Below are 13,398 nucleotides of genomic sequence, written 5' to 3' on the forward strand. Positions count from 1 at the left end.
CCTCCAAGGGGCTTAGTCCACCAGTGGTACAAAGTACAAATAAAATCGATAAAAGATATTAAAAAATAATCATTTTATTCTTATGCACTGGAAAATAAGCTCAGAAATTAATTTTTTCTTTTTTTTTTCTATCTTCATGTACAGTTATAATAATGAAAATAATCAATTACTGATAATAAATGTAAATGGACAGATAAAAAAAATCTACTCACCAAGTGGCAACAGGGGAACACACACACACACACACACACACACACACACACAAAAGGATATAACTTTCACAAGCTTTCAGAGCCAGTGGCTCGGCTCCTTCTTCTGGCAGAAGAGTTGCAGGGAGAGGAAGAGGGGTGAAGGAAAAGGATTGGAGAGGTTTAGGGAAAGGGTGCAGTTTAGAAATTCTGTCAGACATTTTCTCCACCACACCTAGAATAGCTTTTCACCACCCTCCCAATCTCTGCAATGTCCTTATCAGACCCTATGCTCCTTCAGCACCCCTCTCCCTACACAATGGCTCCTACCCCTGTGACTGTCCCTGGTGCAAGATTTGCCCTATACGCCCTCGTACCACCACATATTCCAGCCCTGTAACTGGCAAAACATGTACTATCAAAGGGAGAGCCACCTGTGAAACGACACGTCATATACCAGCTATTATGTAAACACTGTTAAGCCTTTTACATCAGCATGACTACAGCTCAGTTATCAGTCAGAATGAATGAGCATAGGCAGAGGGTGTATACAGGCAACACACACCATCCTGTTGCTGAGCATGCTGTACAACATGATAGTCATTACCTCGGTGCCCACAGAGTGAGGTGGTGCAGTGGTTAGGACAATGGTTCAATCCCATTCCAGCCATCCTCATTTATGTTTTCCATGATTTCCCTAAATCGCTCCAAGCAAATGCCAGGATGGTTCCTTTGAAAGGGCACAGCTGACTTCCTTCCCCGTCCTTCCCTAATTCAATGAGATCGATGACCTCGCAGTTTGGTCTCTTCCCCCCAAACAACCCAACCCCCAACCTCGGTGTGTGTTCCACCACACGCGCCATCTGGATTCTTCCCCCAGACACTATTTTCTCAGAACTCTGCAGGTGGGAACTAGCTCTACAACATGTCATTAGCACCTGCCACCCACCTGGCATTAATTTGTGTTAATTTCCTCTCTCTCAGCATTTATTCACAGTAACTACCCCTTTTTCACGCTATTTCAGTTTTCTCCGTCTTTCATTTTCTGGGTTGTCTATATTTTGCTGTCCACATTCCCACCTTTGTTACGTTTAATGCACTTAGCTTTTCACTCTTATTAACTTGTGCCCGACATTTTAGTAGTAATCTCTGTCTTGCGTATTACCTTCTCTTCCACCTTTAAGCACTCAGGTTTTCAAATCTTATCCAGTGCAATCACCAACAATCAGTCTTTCCTTCTCATCCTGTCCGGTAAGTCTCCCCTGACCTGGGGTTCTGGGTGACTTTTTGAAACTGTACTCATGTAAATCTTATCAGTCCTTTTCCTTCACCCCTCTTCCTTCCCCTTCAACTCTTCTGCCAGAAGAAGGAGCAACTGGCTCCAAAAGCTTGTGAAAGTTAAATCCTTGTGTGTGTGTGTGTGTGTGTGTGTGTGTGTGTGTGTGTGTGTGTGTGCGTGTTCCCCTGCCACCTCTTGGGGAGTATTTTTTTTTTATTTGGAAAGGCCTCGCTAGACTGCTGGTCAAGCGAAAGCTTGGGAATTACAATCATGTTTGTTATCTTTTATTTATTTATTTATTTATTTATTTATTTATTAGCTGGCATTGTTACGCGTGACCTGCTCCGTAGAAGATATTTCAGTCTTTGTTTCACAGTTACTTTTATTCTTAAAATCCACAGTGCATTGAAAACGCAAAGACAGGTCATTGTGATAGTACCAACAAAAGTCACTAGATTGCAGGCCGAAAGTCAAAAAGAACCTGAGATTTCCTGGACTGTGACTGTGACTGAATTGTCCAAGCAGTTAGTCGCGATCAAACACAGCCCTAGGCTCAAGATTTCCCAATACGCAGACATGCTCAATATAGTATCAATCAATCACGTGACATTTAACTTGCGACACTAGTGCAATGGATGTATGTGTGAGAAACTGAGCTAGGCACTACAACAATCTAACACTCTGCTTAAAAAATTGAGGATTTTGTGAAACACAGGAGGAAATAGAATTTAATGCTATTAACTTACAAAATTTTGTTGTGTTTGAACAGGTCTGCAGTGGAAGTTCTCAAACATTTATGGATACCATATATATACTGTTCATTTCTGCTACTTTTCAAGTAAGGTAACATTCAAAAGCGAAAATCTTGTCCTACAAAAACCTTTACTTGATTGTGAACCCAAGTATTCTATTTGGTTGTGAGAAAGTGTAATGACTGAGTGAGTTGAAAATGAGAAATTTGGTCATTGGTCACATGTTAGAATACCGGGGAAAAATATCATCAGCTTTAGAGCAGGATGATGAAATTAAGATGAAATGAGAATGGAAATTAATCATGAATTAAATGTCTTAACAGATGAAATAAACCACATTCAACTGACTGAACTTGATATCACAAGAATAAATTACAGTGAAAAGACCTGTTGTGGAGATAGTACCAACAGATGGCACTATATCATGTGATGAGCAAAAGTTCAAGAATTGCACTGAATTGTGATTGCAATCTTTTATTTATGTATTAGTTGCTGTTATTACATATGACCTGTTCGCTAGAGGATATTGCCCTCCGTGTTTCACTATTGTGCAAACACAGCACTATGGAAAGGTTGGCTGAGAACTACGATGACTGCAGGATGGGGAGTGATGAGAGGGCAGCAAATTTCATTATGTTACTAACTATGGGAATCTGTTCTGCATACTTTGGCTTTTTATGAACTTGTACAAAGTTGAAACTGCAGTTTGACTGAATTTGTTTATACTCTGAATCATACTGACTTTAAAATTTGGCATATGCTCAGTATAGCATACAATTCTGCAGGGGATGCTAAAGATGGGGCCAGTGACATACTTCCGCATTTCATGCAGCAATATTGTCGATGCTCACCATGTGGTATGGTGGGAATGACGGGGGATGTGTGAGCTGCTGGTTCTTCAAAGCCTATGAGAGAGTCGTGGGTAGACTGTATGTTTGGAAGCAACAAACACTGTAACAGTTCTCAAGTCAGTATAGAAGTGAAACGCACTGTTTTGTTTTTTTTTTATTCCCACCCAACCACAACCTCTGAAATTGCAACATATTCAGAAGAAATAGTCAAATATTTGTGACAACAAAGATATAAGTTTCACAGCTGTCCTGTTAGGCTGATGATGATGACGACGATGATTATTATTATTGTTGTTGTTTTAGTGATACAGCAGACGACAGGATAAATAAACAAAAAAGCCAGTAAAAATAAAAAAACGTAAACGATTTCTGTTTGTCTATTTTATTATGTTTTGTATTATCAAAATGAATAAATGACCTAAGTTTAGAAAAGGTGTAATGTTACTTTTTAAGCCAATACCATATGTTAATGTAAGTTTTTAAGTTTGATTAGACAAAATATATTTTTAAAAAATTCTCAAGGAACATCTTTAAAAAAAGCAGGAGTCATCTTATATTGATGCTTGTCTTATACTCGGGTAAATACGGTAGCTACATGGGTACACAGTCGTAGCACTAGTATCAAGAAATGAGTAGTGCCCCTGGACAACAGAAAATAACTTTCTGGGGTGTAAATACAAGTAACTTCTAGAACATTCTCTGCATAAAGTAAAACTTATTGGTTGCAAATTGTTTTTACTGTGGTATTAAACTGAGAGATAATGTGTTACTACTCCTTGCTTTTATATTGCGTGTTGGGTAATCACATTTCTTTTGTCTTAGGTTCTGATATTTCATTAACTTTCTTGGTATCTTTTGACAAAACACCTTTCAAATTTATTACATAAAAATCCTAATTGTCTCATTGATATTGATAATTGCAGTAGAAGGAACTGCAACTTTTAAAAATTAAAAATAAATCTCCTGTCAGTCCTATGCAACTTCCAGGTGTTGCCCTATTAATTTGTTTCGTCTGTCAAACTACAAAATGTTTCATCCCAAACAAGGTGTAAGACTGAATCCAAGTAGAAAGCCGACTCTATCTATCTATTAGAAATTTACACTCTGAAAAAATTTCTTCTCTCCTGTTACTGATCGTGTGAGAGACCATGTATCTGTCAGTCACTGTGTGAATGAACAATAGCGGAAACCGTCAGAAAGGGAAGAAGGAAATTGCATGTTAATGCAGTATTTCACCATGACCCCATGTGTAACCTAGTGACTGTTGCAGTTGCATGATCTTTTCTTCATTAAAATGACTATTATGCTTTTATTTCTTCTTGACTATAAAGTATTGAGGTGATATAGTAGTAGCCTTATTATTTTCCTTGGTAATTGTGCAAACAAACAGGTGCCGTAGAGATCCATATTTATTGTTAGTAAAGAATACATCTAAAGTCTAGAGTCACTGTAGAACAGCTGTAATGGGCAGAATTTCCCCTCATAATTGTCTTACTAATCATACTGGTCCTGCTGTTAACTATTTATTATTATTATTATTATTATTATTATTATTAAGCAGTTATGGTCTAATAATTTTGTGCTTCTTGTTGCGCTGCTGGCTGTCTAGCTATCTCAGACCATGCTCTTGACAATAACAAACCAAAGCCCTCCAATCTTTCCAGCCTTTTTCTCCACTAAGCATTTAACTTCCAGCTTCCTTGTACTCCATTCCATTCCAGTCCCTGACTTTTTTATTTTATTTATTGGTTTAGTTCGTGTTCTGTAGATCCAGGCAGCAAGTACACTTCAAAAATAAAGTACAAATAATTGTTTATCATTGCATATCTTTCTAAGAAGTCCCTAATGATCATCGTAATTACATTAAGTGTTAAAATATGTTGACATTTATACATTTTCGTATAGCTGTATGGTAGTAGATTTCTGGGTTTTGAATCTTCAACTTGGGAATCAATCATTTAGTATGATCGAAGATCGGTTAGTACATTTATCTCACCTATAACCAGCATTCAGTGGCTCTGATCAGCCAATATTCATGTTCGTTGTAATAGCCCTTTTAATGTATTGACAAATTATGTAAGAATATGCTAAAGTACTCAAATATTGAGTGTTTGCGAGTATTGAATTAACTAATTGTGTACTGTACTCCTTTGAATGTTTCTCTGGAAAGCTGTTAGTTCAAAGTTGGTATGTTGTTAAAATAAGGTACAAAAACATCATCATTCAGTCTGTTGGTGTGAAATTGTACAAAATTGCGCTCACCACAGCAGTGGGCATCAGTTCATCTTGTAGTGTATGAAAATTTCTTACAAAACTGGGCACTGGCAAAAATCTGACATACAGGGAGCTCTTCATTATCCAGGTGCAGAACATCTGGTTTCCAGATTGTCCATGCAGAGCTCAGTAACTTTTAGAAAAAGAAGAAAGAAAATGAAACCTTGAAGTATTCTTTTGAAAGTAGAATAAATATTTTCACACAGAGTGCACTATAACGCATGTGACTCATGTTCTAGCACCAGAGGTTGATGAGGGCTTCAGTCCCACTGTTGGGCATCCCGCAAATATTTTTCTGTTTCTGATTTCATGTTTCATTAAATGTGGGGACACTTCCCTTGTAACATGTTGGTGGCTTATTTTCTGTGTGTATGTTTGTCCCCTGTGGTAAAGACAATAAAGGAAAATTAGCAGAAAAGTTGTATAGTCACAAACATTTTGTACAGTGGTGGGAGGGAGTGCCATGTACAACATATTAAAAATCCCGAGCATGTGGGATGGGAGGAGGGTGGGGGGGGGGGCATTTGAAGGTTGCTGTTTCTCTTGAATAACATGAGAATCTTGGCTTCTAGTGAAGGTTATACTTCATTAAATTTACAGCAAAAAAGATGATGATCATTTCTTCCCCCGAAGTGACGACTTTGGCATTGCAGGGTATGAAAAAAGTGCAGATTATTAAAGGTAATGTTTTAATGCTAAAATTAATGTCCACTGTTAAATGAAGTGGGTTAGGAACAAATATTAAATAAATGTGTGTACCATGTCTGTGTGTAGTAAAGCCACATTCATGGATAAATTGTGCTCTGGGTATGTAACAGGGGAGTGTAGAAGTGTGAGGGAAGGTAGATCTCTGGATTGTGGTCATGAACTTACTTCAGTCCTTCATAGATTTGCAAACTGAAGAGTGAGCAGGTGATTCCCCACAGTCACAAGTAGCAACCACAGGGTGTCAATTTTATACTGACTCTTTGCAGTGCACCTTGTGAATCACTGGTGACACCACTCAGACATGCAGAGAGGGTGTTTATTTTCCACAGTGTGTGTTGGCACTATGCGGGAAACAGATACTAATGCAAGAAACACAGATTGACAGAATCTATGTAAATTATTGCAAACTGTTAGATACGGCCAGATGGAAACAGATTCTCAGTCATCCTGTACTGCGGCATTCTTCCAGGATAGGCAACTTCCCCCACAATGAGCACTGCTGACTTTTCAGTTCACAGACTATACCTCTCCAGCATTTCTTGTCCAGTTCTCTTGTGTGAGTGGCCAAAATAACTGCACTCAATACTTTTTTATATAGTGAAGTTATTTTCACTTTATTAGATGAGTCCTCATTTGCAGTTTTCAGTAAAACCATGTGTGTTTTGGATAATCCATGTTTTTGGTTCACTGTGCAGTCTGGGGTCCATGTAACCCCATGTTAATTGAGAGATTACTAAATAAGACTAATAACTGGTAGGGTTTCATAAAACCTTGTGAGAAAGTTTGTAAATAACATCGTATTTATCTACTTTCATACACTTCCAACTTTTTCCCTTCTTATTTTGTACATAAATAGAGATGTGCTACATGCTAACATTATGACATAACAACATTCAGATAATGACTTTTTCTGTCCCCTAATAACTTTACACAACTTTTGTTTCATAGCAGTGACTAATTTCTACCAGATGAGGAATAAGTGTGAATAAAAATAATTTTGGAGTGACTGGGGCTGTGGTTGTGGGAGTACAATATTTTGTATGGCACAGCTTAATCTTGATAAAACCACTTACATGGTAATTCAAATATTGAAGCTGCCAGTACTCTCTATGTATAAGAGAAATGAGGGACTTCGCAGTCCCATTTACATTCAATTAACTACTGTTGGCCTGATAAGTTGTGTTTGTTTCTTTATATAGGAGAAACCAGAACTCACTCCAGTGGCAATCCATGCTGGTAAATTATTAGCACAGCGGCTATTTACTGACAGCACACATACAATGGACTATGAAAATGTGGCAACAACTGTGTTTACACCCCTTGAGTATGGGACAGTGGGTCTCAGTGAGGAAAAAGCTTTAGAAAGATTTGGTGCTGATAAGATTGAAGTATTCCATGCTTTTTATAAGCCTACAGAGTTCTTCATACCACAAAGGAATCCTGCTCGTTGTTATGTCAAAGTAGTCTCCCTTCGTGAATCACCACAGAAAGTGTTGGGAATGCATTTTGTAGGTCCCCACGCTGGTGAGGTTATCCAAGGATTTGCCTCTGCAGTAAAGTAAGTAATTTTTTTATTTGGTAATTTTTTATGAATAACATTTCCCTGTAATGTAAATTTAACCTAATGTAAGGGCTACATTTGCTACTGATGGCATATTTCATATGTAGAAATGCATTTTACTGTATACTAGACCATTTTAAGTATTTAATTTCTGGTAACTGAAACAAACTCAAAATTCTGAAGTATATTGACCGCTGTGCTTCCGTATTGCTTAACTTGCCAAGTGTTGGCGACAGAGGCAAAGAAAACCAAATGGAATTAAAAGCATAAAGTGTACCTACTTGTTTTTGTGATTTGTGGGACTGATAAACAGTCACTAACACTGTACTTAAAGTATGAAATGGAAAAAATCTCAGAAACTCAGTGGTCTAAGTATAGAGAGATTACAATCTCAGTAAATACATACTAAGCTTTAAAATTATATTAAGTAAGAAGTATCTACTACAATACCACTGTTGGACTGCTGCATAAACTTGCAAGTTTGTGTTTTGAAATAAGATCTCCTAGTATTAAAGAAAAGAAAAAAAAAAGAGCACTCAAAGCAAACAATGTGCCATACGTTGATAGAAGTAGACTTTGTATTGAATACTCTGCAGAATTCGCTTCATAAGAAAGATGAAGACCCCTGAGTTTACTTTTATATTAAATGCAATGGCATTCCTGGAGGAGATTGTTCCCTCAAAGAATCAGTACAGATTTATGAAAAATAACTGGAATGCACAGTTCGCTTTTTAACACACTTCATGTTGCAAATGATACAGCACATGAACTTTCAGGACCTTTGGTATATGTTAAACACTGTACCCTATTGTTGAGAACCAAGATACAATCTTTAGGGAGTTTCAGCATGTACGTTACATGCTCGAATTAGTTTTGACCACTAGAACCTGTTACGTTATGCAGGATGGTTACATTCAGTAGAAAACAAAGTAAGATCTGCTGTGCCACAAGAAAGCTGAGCGAAGCGATAATGTTCTCAGTGTATGAAAAAAATTTGAGATGTTCAGAACCACTCCAATTGCTCATTGCCAATGGTGCTGTGTACTGTATAGTATAGTCACTGAATGAGTGTAGGGAAATGCAGAATCATTGTCACAGTGTGGAAGGTCCTGGAGAAGAGTAACATCTAAAGAAAACCACTTACATGATACTGGTGTGACAAATTCTGGGATAGTACTCAATGAACATTTGGAGTCTTCACAAAATAAAGAAGACATTAGATGTCAAATAAAGTCCCGTATTATAGGATCACAACTGATCATAAAGCCCATATGAAAGTAAAACACATATGCTGATGGTATTCAGTGGAAATACGTGGAAGAATGGTGTCCTTGTGAAACAGTGTGTTTGGATGTATTAAGAGAAGCATTTCACGAGGACTCTGCAGCAACTCTATTTATACCATTTCGGCATTTCACATCAGGATCATGAGAATATGGTAAGAGATTTTCTTGGACATGTACTGAGGCCTGCAAACAGTCATTTTTGCTCACTTTTTACTTGAGTGGAATAGGAAAAATGTTGCTGATGCAGTAAGATTACCCTATTTCATTCAGTGTGCAATATGTTGCAGAGTACATGAGATGAAACTGACTTTTCTCAGACTAGTGTGATTTATACATCCTCTCTTGCTTTGAATACCTTAAGGTATCAGAACCCTAACCCCACCTGTTGTAATTTGTTTTGAAATTGCTATCTAGCATCTGAGCAGAGTTGACCCTGTTTTGTGAAACAGAGTTTGTTTTTCAGGTGTGGTCTCACTATGGATAAATTGGTAACCACTGTGGGTATTCATCCAACAACTGCAGAAGAGTTTACAAGGCTCTACATAACAAAACGCTCTGGTCTGGATCCTACTCCTCAGGCTTGTTGCAGCTAGAGAAGAGAAAAAAACAGGATTTGGAGTATATACAAAAGGCTGGGTTGCATTAAAAGTATGCAGCCTGGCATCCCTTACTTTCAACATAACAGTATGGGCCAAGTTACTTCACTATTCAAAGCAGTTCAACTGCTGTTCTACAGTTTGCTTGGAACGATTATTTTTAATTATAAATAAAAATTTATCTGAATCGTTCTACTGTTCTTGCCATTTAACTTTGTATGAAACTTACTTCAGCAATTTTTTATTTTGAGATACTTTATAGCTGGCATAAAAGTTGCCAAAAAGATTTCATGGTGCATGTACTTCAGTTTGAAAGCTGTTGCTAATTAATTTTTTCTTGCTTTGTTCGAATGAGTGTTGGTGGATCATGGTGTAAATACTTGGTGCTCAAATTTTATTACACAGATGTGATCTAGTATTAAATAAAAGGAGGCTTAGTTCCTAGTATTTTGAGTGTTTACACACACACACACACACACACACACACACACACACACGTTTCATGATGTAACTTGGCCATAAGCACGAAATGTCTCAGATATGATGTAGATCTGTACCATTATCAGTATTTTAAAATGACAATTTATATTTGAATCCCTTGCTTTAAATCATCAGATTGAGTTTCATAAAATACTTTTATTTTTGTAGACTACTTGTTTAAATGTTGTAATTACAGTTGTAAAATAAATGTATCTAAAACCGTTTCCTCTTGTGTTCTTATCTTCCTAGTACCAGTTTCCCACAGTATAGCCACTAAATTTTTGTATGTCAAGTTACATTACTTTTATGTGCATTCTTTTAACTTTGTGAATGAAAGACAAGTGAAGCCATCTAAAATTTGTATGAAGGCATCTTTTACGAAGTATGAACTATACCCAATTGCCCCATTGAAGTGTGAGCCCTGACGCAACTACAGACTTTGAAAGCAAAGGAATGATGAATGCATAGCACCATAGATGACAATTGTTGATGTCTCTTATTTGCTGTAAGATGAAAGAAGGAAAAAATAGTTGAGTGAGTTAAATTAGAACAGGAGACTTCAAAGATAGTAATAGTTTTTCTATTTGGTGGGGAAAATACTGATAATATGAGTAAAAGTAAACAGGGTTTTGGAATGCTGCAGAGAGAGAACCAGTGCTGAGAAAGACATCAAACTTGAACAGCCTGTTACTGATGTGGTGGGGGAATTATCAATAGACGGTGCTGTGAGGTTGGCTACAACCAACAGATGAATTGAAATATGATGGGTATGGTCTGTGTTGCACATTACACTATCCATACCATTCAATGTGCATCACTGCACAAGTTCGGCAGTTAACAATTGTGGCTTTTTAAATAGTTAAGTAAGCTCACACACCACAGCAAGGTCATATCCACATCGGATGGGAAAAACTGATTTTTAATTGTTCTGGGGCTAAAAATTTCATAAGAAATAAAATGACATTGGTTTTTAATTGTTGTGAGACTTACGTAAGACATTTTCAACGTACTGTCCACTGTTTTCACACAGATTGGTGTGTCTTGAGTGGGGGGGGGGGGGGGGGGGTGTCAGGTTCAGAATGTGTTGTGCAATGTGTGCCTTCAATTCAGCTATATTCATAATGGAAGCACTGAACACACTATCTTTCAGATAACCTCACAGCCAAAAATCACTTGGATTATGATCAGGTGACCTGGATGGCCAGGTTGATAATTCTAGCATTTCCTAAATGCCTCTGCAGTAGCCACTTCACTGGCTGTGCAATGTGCATAGGAGTGCTGTTTTGCATAAAAATGATTGTACCAATACATTTATGCTGTTCAGGGGCTGGAATGACATTAGTGCACAAAAAAAAGGTGTTTACCAATGATGGTACAGGTAACGGGGCTCATCTCCTCAAAAATAATAATAATAATAATACGGCCCTCCGATAAGCAATGAAGTCGACCTGCAACACAGTCAGCTCTATGTAGTGGTATCGGCTGATGTACATGTGGATTTTTCGTTGCCCTTATTCTGCATTTTTATGTATCAACATGTCTGTGGAGGTAGAAATGGGCTTCATCTGTCCAGAGTGTTCCGTAGCCATTCACTGTCCACTCCCACCTGAGCAAGAAATTTCAGGTAGAATTTTGTGTAGCTGGCATGTCAGCAGGAAACAACTCCTGAACATCAATGATATTGTATGGATAGCAATGCAGGATGTGTCATCAGATTGTAGGCACTGTGCTCGCACCCCTGTGCGTATTTGCTCACCATCACTCAACCCTCCTGCAATGCTGCGGCTACATTTTTGGCAAGACGTTGGGTCAAATGCTTTCCTCCATCTACAGCATTGAACTTCAAAAGAACATGTCTCTTCGAATTTTGTAACTCTTTTCTCCAGACCCTTGGCAGACATCAGACTATTACCTTTCCTCATACCCGTGAGTGTCGAACTTATGCAGGGTTACTGGTGCACTATCTCCGTTCTTGTAAAAGAGCTTTACTTCATGGAGATGGCCGTTGGGCATCTCAGATACAAACTGAGGAACAAACATGTGCCGTGCATATTCCAATGCTTACAGTGTCAATTATTGGTCAAATTTTCACTGTGTGAATAATATACTGTTCAAATTTGACACCATTCTGAGCAGGGGTTCTCTTTCTATACCAGTTTCTATACTGGTACTTTAATTATAGACATCATGTATAAACTGAAACTAGTAAGAAAATCTTATCTAGTTTGGTTCATATTTGTTCCTTCTCAGTCAACATTGCCTCTCATGTGACTTAATGATCCTAAATAAACTCACAAAAATCCTCTCTTGACTGTATTGTTACCATAATAATATCCTCCAAAAACTGTTGCAGTATGTTTGTTCTCCAGTGTTTCTTGCATTATAAATCCACTCTATGAAGCTTTTAACATGACTCTTTGTAGAACTCATTAAAGACTAAGTGTGAATTGTCAGTCTTGTAAGGAAGTAGCTTAATAAACATACATCTTAGTTTTTATTAATCAGTGACTGATTAATATTTTTTTAGTTATGTGTTAATACTGTAGCTGCCTTGTCTGTAGAAATGAACAAAAAAAATCCTCTCCAAAGGAGAATAAATGCAAATATTCATATTTCCATGACACAAAAATATGTTTTAAAAAAAAAGTGAAAGAAAAAAAAAGCAGTGCATGTAATGTCAAACAGATGAAAAGTCTCTTTTTCTGTCTTTGTTATGCGAGGCTTTATCTTGTGAACTGTAACAGTGGGCAAAAGTAAAGATGACCTAAGAAAGGAATTGGGAAAGCTGAATGTTTTCAAACAGAACAGTGTAGACATATGTGAAGATAACTGGTCTGAACTGAATCAGTTAGGAATGAAGCAGTCTGAGGAAATCTTCTGAAATGATCAATGACTTTGTCACTTTCCAAAAGTAATTACGTGCAGAAATGGTAGTGGGCAGCTCAGTTCCTAGCAACAGTGATTGCAGTTAGCGGCAAGAAAGTAGTACCAATCACTTCTCTTCCTGTTCCATAGGTTAAAAAATGGCAGCTAGAGGGCTGCACCTGTAACACCCACAATGGATATATTGCATCAGTCCACGGTGTTATGAAGTTCACTTGCGACACATCTTGGTACAGTTTCCAGCTCTCTGTGAAATCCTACATCATCTTCGTCAGGAACAACCAACTGTTGTGGTTGCTGCTGTTGTAACCATTTATAGCCCTAGAAGGCTTCTGAATGACCAAATGTACATTGTCATTAAGCCATGCTCTCAGAGAGAGAGAGAGAGAGAGAGAGAGAGAGAGAGAGAGAGAGAGTGTGTGTGTGTGTGTGTGTGTGTGTGTGTGTGTGTGTATGCGCTGGTGGGGTCAGTGCTCTCATAGGAGTGTAAACAATCCAGCTAATTTCTCTTCTCGGCATTAAGAGCACACTTCCACTCAC

At 37.8% G+C, this 13,398-nt stretch overlaps 1 protein-coding gene across 3 annotated transcripts in view; it reads left to right on the forward strand.

Annotated features, from left to right (window-relative positions):
• Positions 1-10,199, forward strand: part of LOC124613695 (thioredoxin reductase 2, mitochondrial) — a 58,837-nt gene extending 48,638 nt beyond the window's left edge. For all 3 annotated transcript variants that reach the window (XM_047142431.1, XM_047142416.1, XM_047142424.1), the window contains 2 exons: positions 7,252-7,610; positions 9,363-10,199. In XM_047142431.1, coding sequence (XP_046998387.1) covers positions 7,252-7,610; positions 9,363-9,492 — 489 coding nt within the window. In that variant the 3' untranslated portion in view covers positions 9,493-10,199. The remainder of the gene's footprint in view (positions 1-7,251; positions 7,611-9,362) is intronic.
• Positions 10,200-13,398: the final 3,199 nt, after the last annotated feature.

Source organism: Schistocerca americana, chromosome 1 (genome assembly GCF_021461395.2).
Source record: "Schistocerca americana isolate TAMUIC-IGC-003095 chromosome 1, iqSchAmer2.1, whole genome shotgun sequence".
Classification (NCBI taxonomy): Eukaryota; Metazoa; Arthropoda; class Insecta; order Orthoptera; family Acrididae; genus Schistocerca; species Schistocerca americana.